The 16,772-nt window shown below is 36.8% G+C and overlaps 1 protein-coding gene across 4 annotated transcripts in view; it reads left to right on the top strand.

The window, feature by feature from the left end:
• abcc3 (ATP-binding cassette, sub-family C (CFTR/MRP), member 3) overlaps positions 1–16,772 on the top strand; it is a 61,913-nt gene that overhangs the window by 31,115 nt on the left and 14,026 nt on the right. For 2 of the 4 annotated variants that reach the window (XM_066665680.1, XM_066665682.1), the window contains 13 exons: positions 1,278–1,439; positions 3,765–3,857; positions 4,107–4,310; positions 5,680–5,826; positions 6,139–6,226; positions 6,425–6,491; positions 7,402–7,528; positions 7,611–7,787; positions 8,918–9,085; positions 10,143–10,326; positions 10,898–11,006; positions 11,353–11,509; positions 12,077–12,287. In XM_066665680.1, the coding sequence (XP_066521777.1) occupies positions 1,278–1,439; positions 3,765–3,857; positions 4,107–4,310; positions 5,680–5,826; positions 6,139–6,226; positions 6,425–6,491; positions 7,402–7,528; positions 7,611–7,787; positions 8,918–9,085; positions 10,143–10,326; positions 10,898–11,006; positions 11,353–11,509; positions 12,077–12,287 (1,894 nt within the window). Of the gene's footprint in view, positions 1–1,277; positions 1,440–3,764; positions 3,858–4,106; positions 4,311–5,679; positions 5,827–6,138; positions 6,227–6,424; positions 6,492–7,401; positions 7,529–7,610; positions 7,788–8,917; positions 9,086–10,142; positions 10,327–10,897; positions 11,007–11,352; positions 11,510–12,076; positions 12,288–14,969; positions 15,281–16,772 lie in introns of those variants that run through there. The other 2 variants (XM_066665681.1, XM_066665683.1) reach the window with 2 other exon arrangements.

Genomic DNA, 16,772 nt, shown 5'->3' with positions numbered 1-16,772 from the left:
AGTATCAATTTCTGGAATATCCTTTGTGTTTTTATAATTTAATGGAAGGACATTATCAAATGATTGTTGCAGCCTTAGTGAATTTTAAGGGTTTTTTTTATTATTCTTTATTCAATAGACAGCAAGGAAACAAAAGCATTGTTTATCTATTTTTTACCCGTAGCTCATTCTTTATAGGATAAATTATTCATTCATTCATTGTCTGTAACCACTCATCCAGTTCAGGGTTGCGGTGGGTCCGGAACCTACCCAGAATCACTGGACACAAGGCAGGATCACACCCTGGAGGGGGCGCCAGTCCTTCACAGGGCGACACTCACTCACACACCCACACCTATGGACACACTTGAATAGCCAATCCACCTACCAATATGGTTTTTTGGAGCTTGGGAGGAAACTCACACAGACACAGGAGAACTCACCAAACTCCTCACATGAAGCAGGGCTCGAACCTAGGTCCCTAGCTACCCGCTGCGCTACCGTGCCACCATAGGCTAAGTTAAAATGTTTACATTTTATATATTTATATTTAATTGCACACTTTGAAATATTTCCAAACAGTTGATATTTTTGGTATAGTACTGCACCATCCTTCAAATGCAGCATGGCTTCGAGCAGGCATCCAGTGAAATGTAACCAAATCACAAATTGTCTGAAGAACGGGATAACAGAGGAGTAATATTTTCCAAGTGAACAAAAGTTGCCATCTTGTCAATTCAGAAGTGTCTCAGAAACATCAAGTGTATCATTGCCATTCAGTGAAAACATGTATCTTTATTTTATCAGTTTTTAGTTTACTACATCATTTGAACACATTTACATGATGAATTGACCATTGGAAATGCTTTTAAATTACTTGGAATAAAATCTTTTACATAGACTTCCACTGACAGTTCTCTAAAGTTGCTATTTTGAAGATGGACAGTGACAATATGTGATTGGCAACTAATTATCTTCTAAACGGCCATGTCCCTGGCAATAGTGACACATTAATTTTGTATCCTCCTATGTATCAATTATTGTACTGTGTCACAGGTGAGTGAGTCATATTTGCATCATTGCTTTTTGTACACAATGGGGCCTAATCTCCTGCCACAAATAGTCAGAATAAACAACAAAGCCTAAATGAGCCCCCCACCCCCACCCTCCTTACCCCAATACTGCAGGATTGTTATGTACATGAATAATTACTGAAAAAACAAAGAAGAAGAATCCATTAACACTGCAGCACAAAAATAAAGAGTTTCTCACTGTAATTCTTGTTTCTTTTCACACAGTCATTGGTTATTACGAATGAAGCAAAGCGGTCCTCCACAGTGGGAGAAGTGGTCAACTTGATGTCTGTGGATGCACAGCGCTTCATGGACCTCACTACATTCCTTAATATGCTGTGGTCTGCACCATTGCAGATTATACTGGCCCTCTTCTTCCTCTGGCAGGTCAGTATTTTAGCCTGTAGTTGTGTTATACAAGATAGTAGTACATTTTACTAGGCTTTTGCAGTTGAAAACTCATTTAACACACCTGTTTACAAATATAATGATACATCAATCAAAGTCATATTTCTACCTAATTAGTTTGCTTAATATGTCCAAACAGGTTTTAAAATAAACTACAATAAATAGATCCTAAATGAACTTATATTACCAAAAATCCTGGATATATTTTTGGAGATATATTTTAATACAATACCATATATTGCATATTTATTATTGGGTCTTGTAAGACATGGAATAGGAGAAATATAGTAACGCCTAGACCTTGCAAATGGGGTGTTTTGTTTATGGATAATGCTCAAGTTCCATTCTGATATTTATTCTCAGGAAGGTGAGAGAGTATGTGGAAATTTGCAAGGTTTGCACAAATTTCATGCTAATTTGCTGACGTCTGAAGTGAAGGAACGCCCAGTATATGTAGGACCGTTTGGTAACTGATATGATCCCTTAATAATGTGGCATGTCCTCTTTTGCACACATTCCAGTTATGATAATATACATTACAGTGCAAAGGTTTTATGCACCTGAGCAAATGAGATTTACAAAGCTGTATATGTGAGCAGTTAATTGACTAAAAAAATAAAAATAAAAAAAGCATAACATTTGAATAAAAACAAATAATATTACAAGAAGTAGTGATATACTGTATGTGAATGTGTTGGTTTAACTTGTTTCAACCAGATCATCCAATACCTTGTTTTACTATCTGGAAACACTTTTTTTCTACTTATTAACTCACAACACATCAATATATATATATATATATATATATATATATATATATATATATATATATATATATATATATATATATATATATATTTTAGAAAATATTACTTTTACAGTTTTTATACAATAAGTACAACATTTGTATTTATTTAAATTCTATGTAATTTTATACAGGCACCACCACTGAGAAAATAAATTATTTTAAATAATAGTAATAATCTTAGGTATACAGTACTGTAATTGTTATAAATGCTCAAAAGGTAATTTTGGCCACCAAAAAGCATTTAATGTGCTTTAAGAGAAAACAGTTCCTGCTGGCAGTTTCTGTCATAGCATTTACTTGACCATCCACTGAAGTGCTTGCTGGATATTTAGCCCCATTTTTTTTAACTTAGAAAGAGACATACATCATAAAGAAATACATCATAAAGAGAGGGATGTATTTCATTTGAAGTTGTGACTGCCTGTTATGTACATTATGTACATTTCTTTTAATTGAGAAGCCCATTATGTACATATCGCAGGGATGAATGTTCTTTCAGTTTTCTGGACTCCAGCAGACTGACATAATGTACATATTTCCAAGCTGGATTAAAGTTGTTAGGAAATGGCATCATCTATCAAAACAAGGCAGAGGATCGTAAGAGCTGTCTGGTCTGACAGGTTTCCTAGAGAGTGTACTCTTTGTTTTCTGTTAGAAATGAAATAAATCCATAGGTTATTTTTAGACCGTATTTCCTTATTCGGGACCTTGTTAAACACGATGTTATAACAGACTCTACCAAAGGCCTGACTAAAACCTACATAGCTACAAACTGATGTTTGGTCTCCTTTATTCCTAGCCAAGTAATCTACCAAGTTAACAAGGGTGAGTGTGATCTTCCCCAAGCCAGCAGTGATGGGATTTTTAAAAATACCTAGGACCGCTTCTGTGTTTAAACATCTGTAAGTGTAACACACACTATGATGTCAATATCTCTGCTGTTTAGAGAATGGTGTAGTGACTGATGGAGCAGAGGTGTTTGATAAATATTGCAACAACAGTGCAGCAAGTGTAAACCTACATATTGCACCGATATGATAGGTGTTTATGACTAAAAGTCTGTTAAACAGGAATGTGGTATTTCTAAAATTTTCTGCTGGTATTTTTTACAGTAAGTAATTGCACCTGATAGAGACGTGTGCATTGTCTTTCAAGTGTTTGTTGGGCTCCCAATTTGCACCTTGGATGAATTTGCACCTTAGAATTGAGCTTCCCTGTATGGGGCTTATACATACTTAATGTTGTATTTCATTAGTAAACAATTTTTTTTTTCCGAACCATAAGACATAGAAGCTTAATCCGTGCACATTCCAGAGATGACTCTGGCATGTAGTGCATGAACAGAAAGGTACAAACTGAAGCTGTTTTGCTAGAAATAAAAGCCCAAATAACTCAAGCGCTGCTGTGGATACACGATGAGAGGTACCAATATTAGTGTTTGATTTTTCCTAATTTTGTTATCTATGTTTTTTTTAACTGTTTATTTTATCTAATAGACTCTGGGGCCCTCTGTCCTGGCAGGTGTGGCTGTAATGGTCCTGCTGATTCCCTTCAATGCTTTCATCGCAATGAAAACCAGAGCTTACCAGGTCCGTCTGTCTGTTTTTTGTATTTTGTTAATTGGTGGTATTCATGCAGTCTGTGGTAAAGCTTTATTAAATAACAGTAGAAGCAATCAAATGATTAGAAGTCCTAACCGAATAATGCATTTCCACACAAATGTGTGAATGTTTTTACTGATAAACATCTGTTTTCCACAACAGTTTTAACCTTTCTGCAGTGTATTAATCACCTTCAGGTCTTTATCTCAGTTTTTGATTCTGTTCTGTTGTCTGCAGGTGGAACAAATGCAACACAAAGACGCTCGCATCAAGCTAATGAATGAAATTCTGAATGGAATGAAGGTTCTCAAACTCTATGCCTGGGAGGTGTCTTTTAAGGAGAAAATTCTTCAGATTCGCCAAAAAGAGCTCAGTGTGCTGCGTAAAACTGCCTACCTCAGTGCTCTCTCCACCATGGCCTGGACCAGCGCCCCCTTTCTGGTGAAGTGTTTTATAATCTTATAATCTCCAACTTGATGTCACAGAGCTTATTGCAATATTTGGATATCTGAATTCAACTGTTGTATTAATTGAATATTCAGATAAAGCACATGTAGTTCAGAATGCAAAATAGAACCACAGAAGGAGCAGGTTTAGCATATCACATTATGTACAGGGAACGAATCATGAAAAACAGCCCTCCATCTAACTTAGGAAGATCATGTTTTCCTGCTGACCAAATCAACTAAAGAGTGGTAACAAAGTTAAAGTCAAGTGGCTAGTCAGCACAATTAATGTCGCATAATTTTGCTAAACCACAAAGGTAGAAATGTGTCAGCATACTTTTGGTTGTACGGTACACGTCAAATATTTGGATACGCCCACTCAAGTAGAGTTTCCTTTGTTTTGGGACATTTTCCACATATTGTGAATGTACAGTACCCGTCAAAATTTTGGACACATCTCATTCAATGGTTTTTCTTTTATTATTATTATTATTTTCTACATTGTAAATGAATTTGGAAGACATTACAACTATGAAGGAACACATATGTAATTATGTAGTAAACAAAAAAGTGTAAAAAAAAACAAAACAAAAACAGAATGTTTATGTTTTATATTTTATATATAAATATATATATAAATATATAAATCTATATATTATTGGTGTTCTCTCAGTCAGCTTCATGAGGTTGTCACCTGGAATGGTTTTCAGTGAACAGATGTCATAAGTTAATTTGTAGAACTGCTCGCCTTCTTAATGTGTATCAGACCAGAACTTGGGTTGTGCAGAGGTAGGGCTGGTACACAGATCTATACTGTAAATAACCCTACTCCACTAATGAGTAATGAGAATGTGTACAAATATTTGACTGGTACTATATATTTTACATACAAAAATATTTCAGTCAAACAGATGACAGATCAAACCCTCCTTTAACTCTAAAATATTGTTGTGTAAGACTGGAAAAATATGTTAAATCTGGTCCTTAATCAAAAGGTTAACAAATTTTAAACTTTCCTTTTTTTTGTTGTTTATAACATAATAAAATGTGTTTTCTTATTGAGAGATATTTGAATAGTTTATTTTAAAATGCAGATATTAAAATAGCTAAATAAATAAATAAATAAATAAATTTACCACCAGTCCAGATTTCCTCAAGTTTGCACAAGTTGGACTTAAAAGACCTTTGTATACAAGGCAACATGTAGGCGACTCACATTTTGTGTTGACATTAGTCACAACTTACTTGCATTGCAGCCTTGCCCAGCATGTATTGTGACCCCTGCCATGAGCTAATGGAGTGATATCAATGTCTGAGTTTGTAGGAGTTGTCTAATGGATACTCCTCTTGAAATGTTACCTCAGGTTGCCTTGACAACATTTGCTGTATATGTGAGTGTGGACAAAAACAACATTTTAGACGCCAAGAAGGCCTTTGTCTCGCTGTCTCTGTTCAACATCTTAAGATTTCCACTCAACATGCTTCCGCAGGTCATAAGCAGCCTTGTGCAAGTGAGTGCACTTTTCCTTTTACTGTTTATGGAAGTCCTTGATGTATGTTTTTACACACCACATTGTTGTTTTTTATAACACAGCATTGTAACCTTTGTCCAAATGCAGTGTCATTGTTTATTTTAATGGTATAAACAAGATAATTCTTAGTCCATATTTTATGTTATGGCCCTGTCTGAAAATGAATAAATTGCTGTCCCTAACAGTAGAATGCACACTGTTTACAAGCTTTTATTTTCAGTGCCATTTTCAGACACTCCTGACCCTTCAAGAACTTTCTTTTCCTTACCATTTTTTGTTCCTGGAACACAGGCGAGTGTGTCTCTCAAGCGCATCCAAGAATTCCTGACCCATGATGAGCTGAGTCCAGAAAATGTTGACAGAAAGCCAGCACCTTCTGGTAAGGCAGGAAGCCCCAGTTTCTTAAAACACTTCAGACAGGTCTTGATTTGCATGTGTGTCAGTGCTGTTCTGTCAAGTCTTGGGTGCTGCTTTTGTTGTTGGCATGCTGCCTGTTTGTAATGACACAGCTGTTTTTCAGCTTCAAAGTTTTCTACTTGGGTCATGATGAGTCACCCACACTTACTCATTCTTCCAGATTACGCAGTAACAGTTATAAATGGAAAATTCTCATGGGCAAAGAAAGATCAGCCTGCACTTCAAAAGTAAGCATAACAAAATTCAATAAACGTTCTCCCATTGTATTTTCTGGATATTTTACTTACTTACTTACTTACTTACTTACTTACTTACTTACTTATTTATTTATTTATTTATTTATTTATTTAAACAGAACTTTTGGTTTGTGTTCTTTTCAAAAGTTTGTGTACAGTGTTTTTTTCCAACACACACCAATAATAAAATATATGCAAAATATTATTTATAATGAGGTGTATTAAAAAAAAAACATAATATATTCTGTGTATATCACTGCAATGTACCCTATATTAATTTTAAATACAGTGTCTGTTTATTAAAACATAACACATATTTAAAGCAGCATTCTTTCTTAAAACTTTCTTAAACCTTCTTAAGACACATTCACCAGTGTTCCCTCACTACTTTATCCAGCAATACCTCATACAACTATTTGGAATTCCTGTGGTCTCAACCAGGACTGCATTTTCCCTGCTATCGTAACCATGAAGAATCTCCAAATTCATCTTTTCATCATTCGAATTGTAGCTGTTTAACAAAGCTTTCAGGAAACATACCCTAGTTTTGACCCGTAGTTTAACCACTAAATTGAGGTACAGCCTCTAGCCAGTAGTTAACCTTTTCTTATAGCTATTTCTACAAGTATTTCTTTCTTTGAAAATGAGTTATTTCCCTTGTAATGAAAGTTTGTAGACTGCTTCCTCAGTTTTATGGATGCAGTAAGATATTCAGCTTCCTAAAAGTGTGAATACTAAAAGTGTGAATTCATATTGTATTCAACAATGAAGAATAAATAATTAAAACAGACGTTTCTCAAAACATATCAAAAGCATTTTAAATATAAATGAGCCTACAGAAACCTGAATTCAAGCTAATGTTATTTATTGTTAAAATAATTGTCTGTCTTTTTGTTTGCAGCATTAATTTGCTGGTGCCTCAGGGTTCACTGTTGGCAGTGGTGGGTCCTGTGGGTTGTGGAAAGTCTTCGCTGGTGTCTGCTCTGCTTGGGGAGATGGAAAAGATGGACGGACAGATTTCAGTAAGAGTGAGTGGACTTCTAATTCATACAGTTAATGAGAGTTAGATGGCTTATCATAGTGTACTGAGACTTTTTTCTCTTGTGTTAGGGCTCTGTGGCCTATGTGCCCCAGCAGGCATGGATCCAAAATGCAACAGTAAGAGACAATATCCTGTTTGGCAAGCCTTACGTAGAGCAGAAGTACCGCTGTGTGCTGGAGGCCTGTGCTCTCACGCCTGACCTGGAAGTGCTTCCTGGAGGTGACCAAACAGAAATTGGAGAGAAGGTACCTCTGCTTCTGCTGAAGTTGCTGAAATGCTGGACTCTCCACTGTAAAAAATAGCCTTGTTTTTAATTCACTTTATTAATTTGCTATTTGTTGCATGTGTAATATCAAAAATAGTTCCAATATGTATGTTTTTGCATTTGTACACAATATCTATAATTCAATTGGCCACTATTTATTCAATACCAAATATGTAACATTTACTTTAGATGGAAATTTCACCATCTTTCAAGGTTATTCAGACAGGTTTCTGAGATTTAAACTCTTCAGATGAATAGTTCCAACCACCACCATTAAGAAGTATCCTTATTCAATAATGCCTGGCCCACACTACCAATGTTGAAAATATGAGACACCCCAAACATAAAGACTGTTTTCACAGTTTTGTTTGTGTTTGATCATTGTTAGTACCCAAACGATCCTCCCTGAATTAACCACCAAAAACTTTCTGATAACACACACCGACAGACAGCTCCACTCCTCACAGGAGTTTCTCCCAAAATGCTACACCCTGAAAGCAGGTGGGAGTTTTTCACACACCAGGGCTGTGTCTGAAACAGAAGGCAGCAGATACCTTGTGCTCTTTTTGCCTCACAAGGCAGCATTTTGAAATAAAGGTTTGTAACCGAGTCACATTAGAGTGTATTCAATATTTCAGCACATTGCCAGGGCACCTGTACACTAGTGCTCAACTTTGAAGAGCATTTTAAATAAGCTTTAAACACAGACGCGACACTGCACCTTCCTCCCACAGTATACTGCCTCATGGTGAGTGAATGCATGAGTGTGTGTGTTGCCCCTCGAAGGACTGGTGCCCCCTCCAGGTGTAATTTTAGGCATAGTGGGCACTCTGCATTTTATAAATATCGTATTTCTTTGTAATTTAATTCCAGGTCTAGTCCCAGTTAATACTAATAATAAATATTTATTCATCACTATGTATACATCAGCAGATACATACATGAAAAATATCGGATAATGGTATCATCCCAAGGTGTAAAGATAGAGTAGTAGCGCCCTCTTATATTCTGTTGCTTTAGTATCATGATGTTTTGCTTTGATGTTAAGCCTTAATAAATCACTTGTGCTTAGTGGATGGGTTAGTGAATGTGAGGAATGTTTTTGGTCAGGGTATTAACCTGTCTGGAGGCCAGAGGCAGAGGGTGAGCTTGGCCAGAGCTCTGTACAGTGAGACAGATGTTTACCTACTGGATGATCCTCTGTCTGCGGTGGACGCCCATGTGGCCAAACACATCTTTGACAATGTCATTGGTCCAGAGGGAGCACTCCGTGGAAAGGTAATTATAAACATCACTATATATTACATAATGGTCCATTTGCTACAAGGTCCACTCAAGTTCTAACCTCTGTACTGATGCTCTTCTATCTAAACCTTGTTTATTTGACCATATATTATATAAAAAAATCTTCACTGTTGGTTTTTGTTTCAAGTCATTTTGAATCAGTTTTAATTGGTCCGTTCATTGTGAAATATTCATACAGTGTATGAATGTATACAGGCAATTTGAAATAGTGTCTTTTTCTGAGGTGGGGGGAGTACTGCTCTAAATGTTCATTTTCTTTTTAAACCTGGATCATACACTAGATATCCAGACAGGCACAGAAGACAACGGTCCAATGATATCAGATCCCTCTCAGGAACAAGATGGTTATCTGTCCTATATGTACCAGACACAAACCGTCATACCTCTGACCACCTGGCATTTAATTTAGGTCGCTTACATACATATGTGCCTTGGTATATTCTTCCCTGTCACAACATTTTGACTCCTATGCTCTTCATAACATACTTTGTTCTAAACTAAGCAAAACTAGTATATTTAAAATGCAACTTATAATTTACATTAATATTAATAAAAAAAACGTATTGCACGTTTAAGAGCTACTTGAATGTACCATATTATACAACTTACAAAATATCTCAGTTTTAAATGGTTTACAATGTAAATGGCTTTCCTGTTATTGTAAGTATACAAAAAAAAAAACAAAAAAAAAAAAAACAAAGAATTAAACAGAAGCTTCAAAACAAAATATAATAGTATAATTATTTCAGTATTTAATGTATTCTCGTAGTTGAGGACCTATTTTCAGAAAAAATCTCCTAGGATGTTTTGTTTCACCTTTAAAGTTTAATCTTAGAAGCTGGTTGTATTAACTAATTCTCAATAGCCTGGTAGTTCCACGTGCATTCGGTGATGTTTAGGTGTGTGCTCTGAGGAAATTTGTGGCTTTTTGTGTTTAATTTACAGATTTTCTTTTAATGTACTACACTACAATTATGCTACTACTACTACTGTTATGCACATGTGTAAATTTGTTTGTAATGCGGTGCAGACTCGGATCTTGGTGACCCATGGCATCAGCTTCCTGCCTCAGGTGGATAACATACTGGTGCTGGTGGATGGCATGGTGTCGGAAATGGGCTCCTACCAGGACTTGCTGAAACAGAATGGAGCCTTTGCTGAGTTTTTGAGGAATTACTCACTAGAAGACATTGTAGAGGACGATGAAGTGACAGGTAAAGAATGGGATATTAATGCTAGTAGAGACTAGGAAGCTGAGATGCATGTGTGAACGTGAGCTTTAATGAACATTTAAGTGAACAAACAAACTAGAAAACACAAAAGTGAAAATGTAGGAACAATGGATGATTCATAAGGGCTAAGATGAAAAGGAACACCTGTGAGCTTGGTCATGTGCTCCTGAGAGCTCACAGCTCCAGGGTGTGACTAGAGAACAGGAACTAAAACATAAACAAGAGCAAATGGCGAAACAAACACAGCAAGGAGCTTCAAACTAAGACACATGAGTGCAAACCATAACAAGAACCTTTACATATACCTTTATAGAATATGACTTCATTCATGTCATAGAGGGAAGCTAATGCTATTAGGAGTTTTTCCAATTACTTTTATTCATATAGTGTGGTGCTAATCTTCAGCATTAAAGGCATATTACACACTACTGAACAAGCCAAATGAAAATCACCACATAAAACAATAGCAGTAGTTATATTATGTCAAATTTAATATTTTATCATACTCATTCTATTTATTTTTATTGCTTGTTCATGTGCGTGCCCATTCCAGAGATGCTGATTGATGAGGATGAGACGTTTCCTGATGATGCTCTCAGCAACCACACTGATATGGTGGACAATGAGCCTGTAGTCAACGAGGCCCGGAGACAATTCATGAGGTAAAAATAACGCTTGCCCATATTTTGCTCTTATGCATTATCCCCTTTTCCTGTCCCTCATTTGTGTCTGTTTCAAATCAGAATAAAAGTTGGCCTTTGCCACTCCAGGAAGGGCTTCAAGGCGTTCCGGCCAGCCTTTCCTTGTGCAAATTACTAGAGTGCTGCAGGGTTTGTGGGCTGCTGCGGCCATTGTGAACACATGGTTAATGTGCAAAACAGATGCTTCCAGTAACAAAAGGCATCTTAAAGCACATCATAAACATTTCTAGACACCCGGGTCATGGCCCATGGAAATGTTTGTGCTGCTGAGGTGTTTTTTTTTTCTTTTCTTTTGTTTTTTTGGCAGGCAGCTCAGCGTCATGTCCAATGATGTGGAGAGCCCAAAGACTAAGTCTGTCCGCCGACGCCGCTGCAGCGAAAAGAGACATGGGGATCCACATCAGGAGAAGAAGGAGGCCAAAGGGGAGAAGCTCATCCAGGCCGAGACCACAGAGACTGGGCGGGTAGGTGGTTCAACAGTGCCCCCATCTGAACAGGTTTAATACTACATGTTCAGTGGCATGGGAAATCAAGGCAACCCTGCTTAAATTTCAGATTTTTAAGCTTTTCTAAGTGTTAATATGTTAACTTACTCTCTACATGAAGCATGAAGCATTACAATTCATAATTACTGTTATTTAATGAAAGTTGGAGTCTGCCCTTCACTTGTTAAAAAAAATCAGTTTCAGTTTGCTCCCTGTTGGAGATGTTTTAAATCATTCTTTAACTTACAAAATCAACAGGACATGTAATATGACAGAGGCACCAAATCTTTTGCATATACTTATTAGGAGCTTAATTTTTTGTTCTGTATTCTACTTCAGTAGTTCAAGGTAAGCTGAATACCCAGTAGGTGAGATGGACATGTCTTAAATGTACAAAGGAAGTATATTTTACACTTTGCAGATAGAGTTTTGGAAAAATCATTCACAGCTGGACTAACATTTGTTGTCAGAGAGTGATGTTTTTATCTATCTTTATTTTTACAGAGCTTTCACACTGTGTATTTACTTTCTACACCATATTTTTAGGTGAAGTTCAAGGTTTACTGGGAATATGCAAAAGCAGTAGGACCTATGCTGTCCGTCTTCATCTGTTTCCTGTACGCCAGTCAGAGTGCAGCTGCTATCGGAGCCAACATCTGGCTGAGCCAATGGACTAATGACTCCGGGAACAGTACACATGCACAGGAGAAAGTGCAGATGAGAGTGGGGGTGTACGCTGCGCTGGGCATTGCACAAGGTACGGAACATGGATAGTTTAAATGGATATCCTTGTTGCTGTTATGGTGTACAGAATCTGCATGTGACCGTTGGGTTTGGGTTCCATAATCAAATGGAATATTATTAGAATGAATAATATTGACCATATATTGAGCCAGCTGATAAGGTTGGGTGAACAGGACAGAATAAAATCACAGTGGAAAGAATATGGTAATAACAATAATACTAAATATTTAGGACACACTAAAACATATAACACATAGAAATATAAAAATATTGTTATATAAAACTTACATTACATTTTTTACCATTTAGTCTCCTTTAAAACAAATTTATTCCTTGACAGGTAGAAAAAATCCACTATTGGTTTAGTTTTATATACCATTTGTCACAGGTTTTTTGTGACTTTTTAGTCCATTTCACATGGCTGAATAATAATAATAATAATAATAATAATAATAATAATAATAATGTTATACCTATCTGGTGCTTTTCAGGATCTCAAAGACACATTTTCAAAACACAAAGCAATAAAAACAGACAAAACGACAGGAAGCACAAATCATAACATGACAGACGCATGACAGGATGTGGCAGCAGGCAGATTTTTGGCGAGGACAACTATAAGCAGGAGAGGAAAGGTTTTAAGTTTAGATTTAAATGTGGAGATATAGTTAGACTGTTTCAGGTTTAGAGAAAGTATGATTGCCAAACCCTTGTAGGTTGGATGATGAGATATTAATGAGTAATCCATCAGAAGAAGACCTCAGAGTGTGAATCGGTTTGTAGGTATTAGGTAGATCTGACAATTTGGAAGGATATTGGATTGATTTAAATCCTGTGACTTCTGTTTTATCACTTGTTAACATAAGGAAGTTGTGTTTCTTCCAGGTTTTAATTTCTGATAAGCAGTTTTCTAGATGAATGAGGAGAGTGGCTTCAATAGATTTAGTGCTAAGGTAAATCTGAGTGTCATCTGCAGAGTAGTAAAATTCAGATTGAAGCTAGGTATTATGTGGCACAATGGAAGCATGTACAGATTAAATAAAAGAGGTCCAATTACAGAGCCTTGAGGAACCCACTGAGTAACAACAGATAAAAGAAAAGTGAGGCAACCAAGGGTAACAAACTGCTTTTTGTCAGTCAGCTATGATGTGAACCAATCCAGGGAGGTGCCCCTGATGCTCCGATTATGCAGCCTTGATAGGAAGATTGATTGACAGTTTCTGTCCTATGGAAGTGACAGAATCCGGACTGGAACAGATCAAAAAGGCTGTTAGCTGATACTAATGGCAATGGAATTGGCTAGCCACAATTTGTACAAATACATTGGACAGGAAAGGGGTGTTAGAGATGGGTTGGTAATTTCTCAGATGTAATGGGTTAAGACCAGTTTTTTTTTTTAATGATGTCTTGTAAAGAGAGAGGGTACCTGTCAAAAAAGAAGTGATGTATTGACGAAAATTGGGAGATGAGGGAACCGGGCTTAGAAACAAGCTTTAGTTAGGTAGTTAGAAGAGGATCAAGAGAACATGTAGTTTTAAATTAATTATGATTTCTCCAATGGAGGATGGATCAACAGTGATAAACTTAGAAAGAAAAGAGGAAGGAGGTAAGAGTAGAAATGGATGAGACGTTATTATTCAAGAGTGCAAAGGAGACAATAGGAGAAGGAGGCACAGAGTTACAGTTACAGAAGCAGGTTACCCAGACTGGCAGTACGACACATATCATGAGCAACTGTGGGAGATGGAGTCCAGGATGAGCCTATGTTAGAGCCTCCCAGGTAGTGTAGAATTCGGCTGCGGCATTGTTTCAGGCCATCAGGGCAATATACCTGTTTTACAGCAGCTGCTTTAGAGAGGTAATTGAGTTATTGAACCATGTAGCTCTGTCGGAGTATAGCACCTAAATCTTGGACAAACCAGGGTCTAGTACAGAGGATGTAAACCACAGCAGAGAGCGAGATTTTATCAAACTCAGAGTCTAGAAGTTCTAGAGTTCTGTATCTTCTCTCACACAGCATAAAACATTGGTTAAACATGGCTTTTCTAATTCCCCTAGAAGAAAATGTGAAATAGTTTTAGATTTTGTCTATCTTTTATAGACCTTTTTCAGCCTTTCAACCTATTTTTAACTAGGCAAAAAATGAAATGTTGTTTTTGCAAAAAAAAAAAAAAAAAGCTTTGGTGGCTGAAATCTTTAGTGCATCCTGCTAATTATTATTATTATTATTATTATTATTATTATTATTATTATTATTATTATGAGAGTAACAAACATCAAAACTGATAACAGATATAGTAAATTGAGTATTATTATCATGTTTGATATAGTTTTCTACAGTTTCTACATTTTGAAGGGTTTGGTTTGTGTTTAATTTGTCCTATTGGTGTGCTTTAAGGGTTATTATTATTAAAGTTTATCATGAATGGTATATGAAATATGCTCCAAAAGTATTATCAAAGTCATTCCTGATTTATCTTGTATATCAAGTTTTTCCTCTAGTGTGAAAACTTCATAAGGTGTACTTTGAATGGTAATATCAGTAAGTATGTTAGCCAGGGCTACTCCCCTTTCTTTAGCTTGAGTTCCTGCTCCATGATATCCAGACCTTCTCCCTTTCACACATTCTTTACTCCTGAGCACGTCACCATAGTGTAGTGACGGTCTCCCTCATACTCTCCTCTCTTTGTAATAGGCATCCTGGTCATGTTCTCTGCTTTTACTCTTGCCATGGGGAAAATCCAGGCTGCCCGTAAGCTGCACCAAGGCCTACTGGACAACAAATTTCACACTCCCCAGGCTTTCTTTGACACTACCCCCATAGGCCGTATCATCAACCGCTTCTCCAAAGACATTTACGTGATTGATGAAGCTCTCCCTTCCACTATCCTCATGTTCCTGGGCACCTTTTTTGCCTCCTTGTCTACAATGATCGTTATTGTTTCCAGCACACCCATCTTTGCCGTGGTCATTGTCCCCTTGGCTTTGATTTACTTCTTTGTACAGGTATTGTGATGTTTTTTTGGGTTTTTTGCAGGTTTTAAAGATCGTGGAATTCTGAATATTTTTTTAATTTTCATTAACCCCCCCCCACTTCTCAAGGTTGGAACATTTGTGCTTCAGGCTGCAGCAAAGCAGATGACAGCACAGTTCTGATCGTGAATTCTCCCTCATTTTCTGTTTCCGTCCTCCTGCTTGTGTTTTCTGTCTTTCTTCATTTCCCATTTTCTCTCTCTATGTCTCTCTCTGCGCTGTTTCCCCCCTCCCCTTTCTAAGCAAGTATTCACTTCCTCTCTCTCTCTCTCTCCACCAGCAGCCTACCCACCCACTTCCTGCTCTGCCCGTTTGCTTTCACATTCTTTGTCACATAAACACATTCATAAATGCACATGTTCACACAAAAAGGCACACCCACACAAACACTCATACAGTCGCACATTGGTTTTTAATGCCTGATACTAGCTCCAGGCTTTGTGATTTTATGATCAGAGCCTCCCCAGTAGGACTGTGTAGATATATGATATTTTACCGACCTCTTGTGGTAAAACATTGGCATTACATCCTGTAATTGGAAGTGTTTAATATGTTGATATATAAGATATGTTAAGGTAAGTGCCAAATCCTTGAAACAGTAAGCCTTACATTCAGAGCTTCCAAACCAAGTAATATCACCCATATATAATATACATTGCGTTAAAGAGGTCATATATTTAAAACAATTAACTTTAACCAATGTCAGTAACTTGTAACACTCACATTAGATTTTCACTTTATATTCGATTAAACTTACTGGTCGAAACGTAATCTTTTGAGACTTTGGGTGATGGGGTGAAAGATTGGAAATATGGAATTACATGAAATGAGTTTGTTGTGCAATACTGGGTTCAGAAAAAAAACAGTGATGCAAAGCACAGAATAGAATTTGTTTGTAGAGCATTTTGTTAAACATGTGAGTGAGTGAGTGACTGAATGAATGAATGAGATACAAATCAGTTCCAGGAGCCAGTGGCTTGAGGTGTTTCATATGTAAAAAATTGGCCAATATACCAGGACTCAGTAATCAGCGCTGTGTCATTCATAGAACAAAATATGGAGTCTATAGTGTTAATAGCCAAAGGTCATGAGAAAACATTAAAGTAGCTCTTCAATATATCTGTAGGTCTATGTAGGTCTTGAAACTCTGCAAATGTTGTTGTAAAACAGTATTGCAGAGCTCTTTTGGCTTATAGATAGAGCTTGTCTAATATCAATATGCTCATTTGACGTATCTAGTCATTGTAAATAGCCATGACTTTAGAAGAGACTTCTCATTGCAGATAATGGATCTTTGATCTGATTGGATGCAGCAACCCAGCAGTATTACAGCATTAGACCTCGTAGTTTGCTTGTCATATTGGACTGCAGTCCCAGCAAGTGAACTTCTGAGTTTCTTAATGTTTTTTCTTTTCCAGACATTTTGCAAAACCAGCTTTAAGTACTTGGCTGTGTAGGTTTGTTG

This window comes from Hoplias malabaricus, chromosome 3 (assembly GCF_029633855.1).
Source record: "Hoplias malabaricus isolate fHopMal1 chromosome 3, fHopMal1.hap1, whole genome shotgun sequence".
NCBI lineage: Eukaryota > Metazoa > Chordata > Actinopteri > Characiformes > Erythrinidae > Hoplias > Hoplias malabaricus.
Note: the sequence above shows the minus strand (reverse complement) of the source record. Positions and strands in the feature narration are given on the sequence as shown.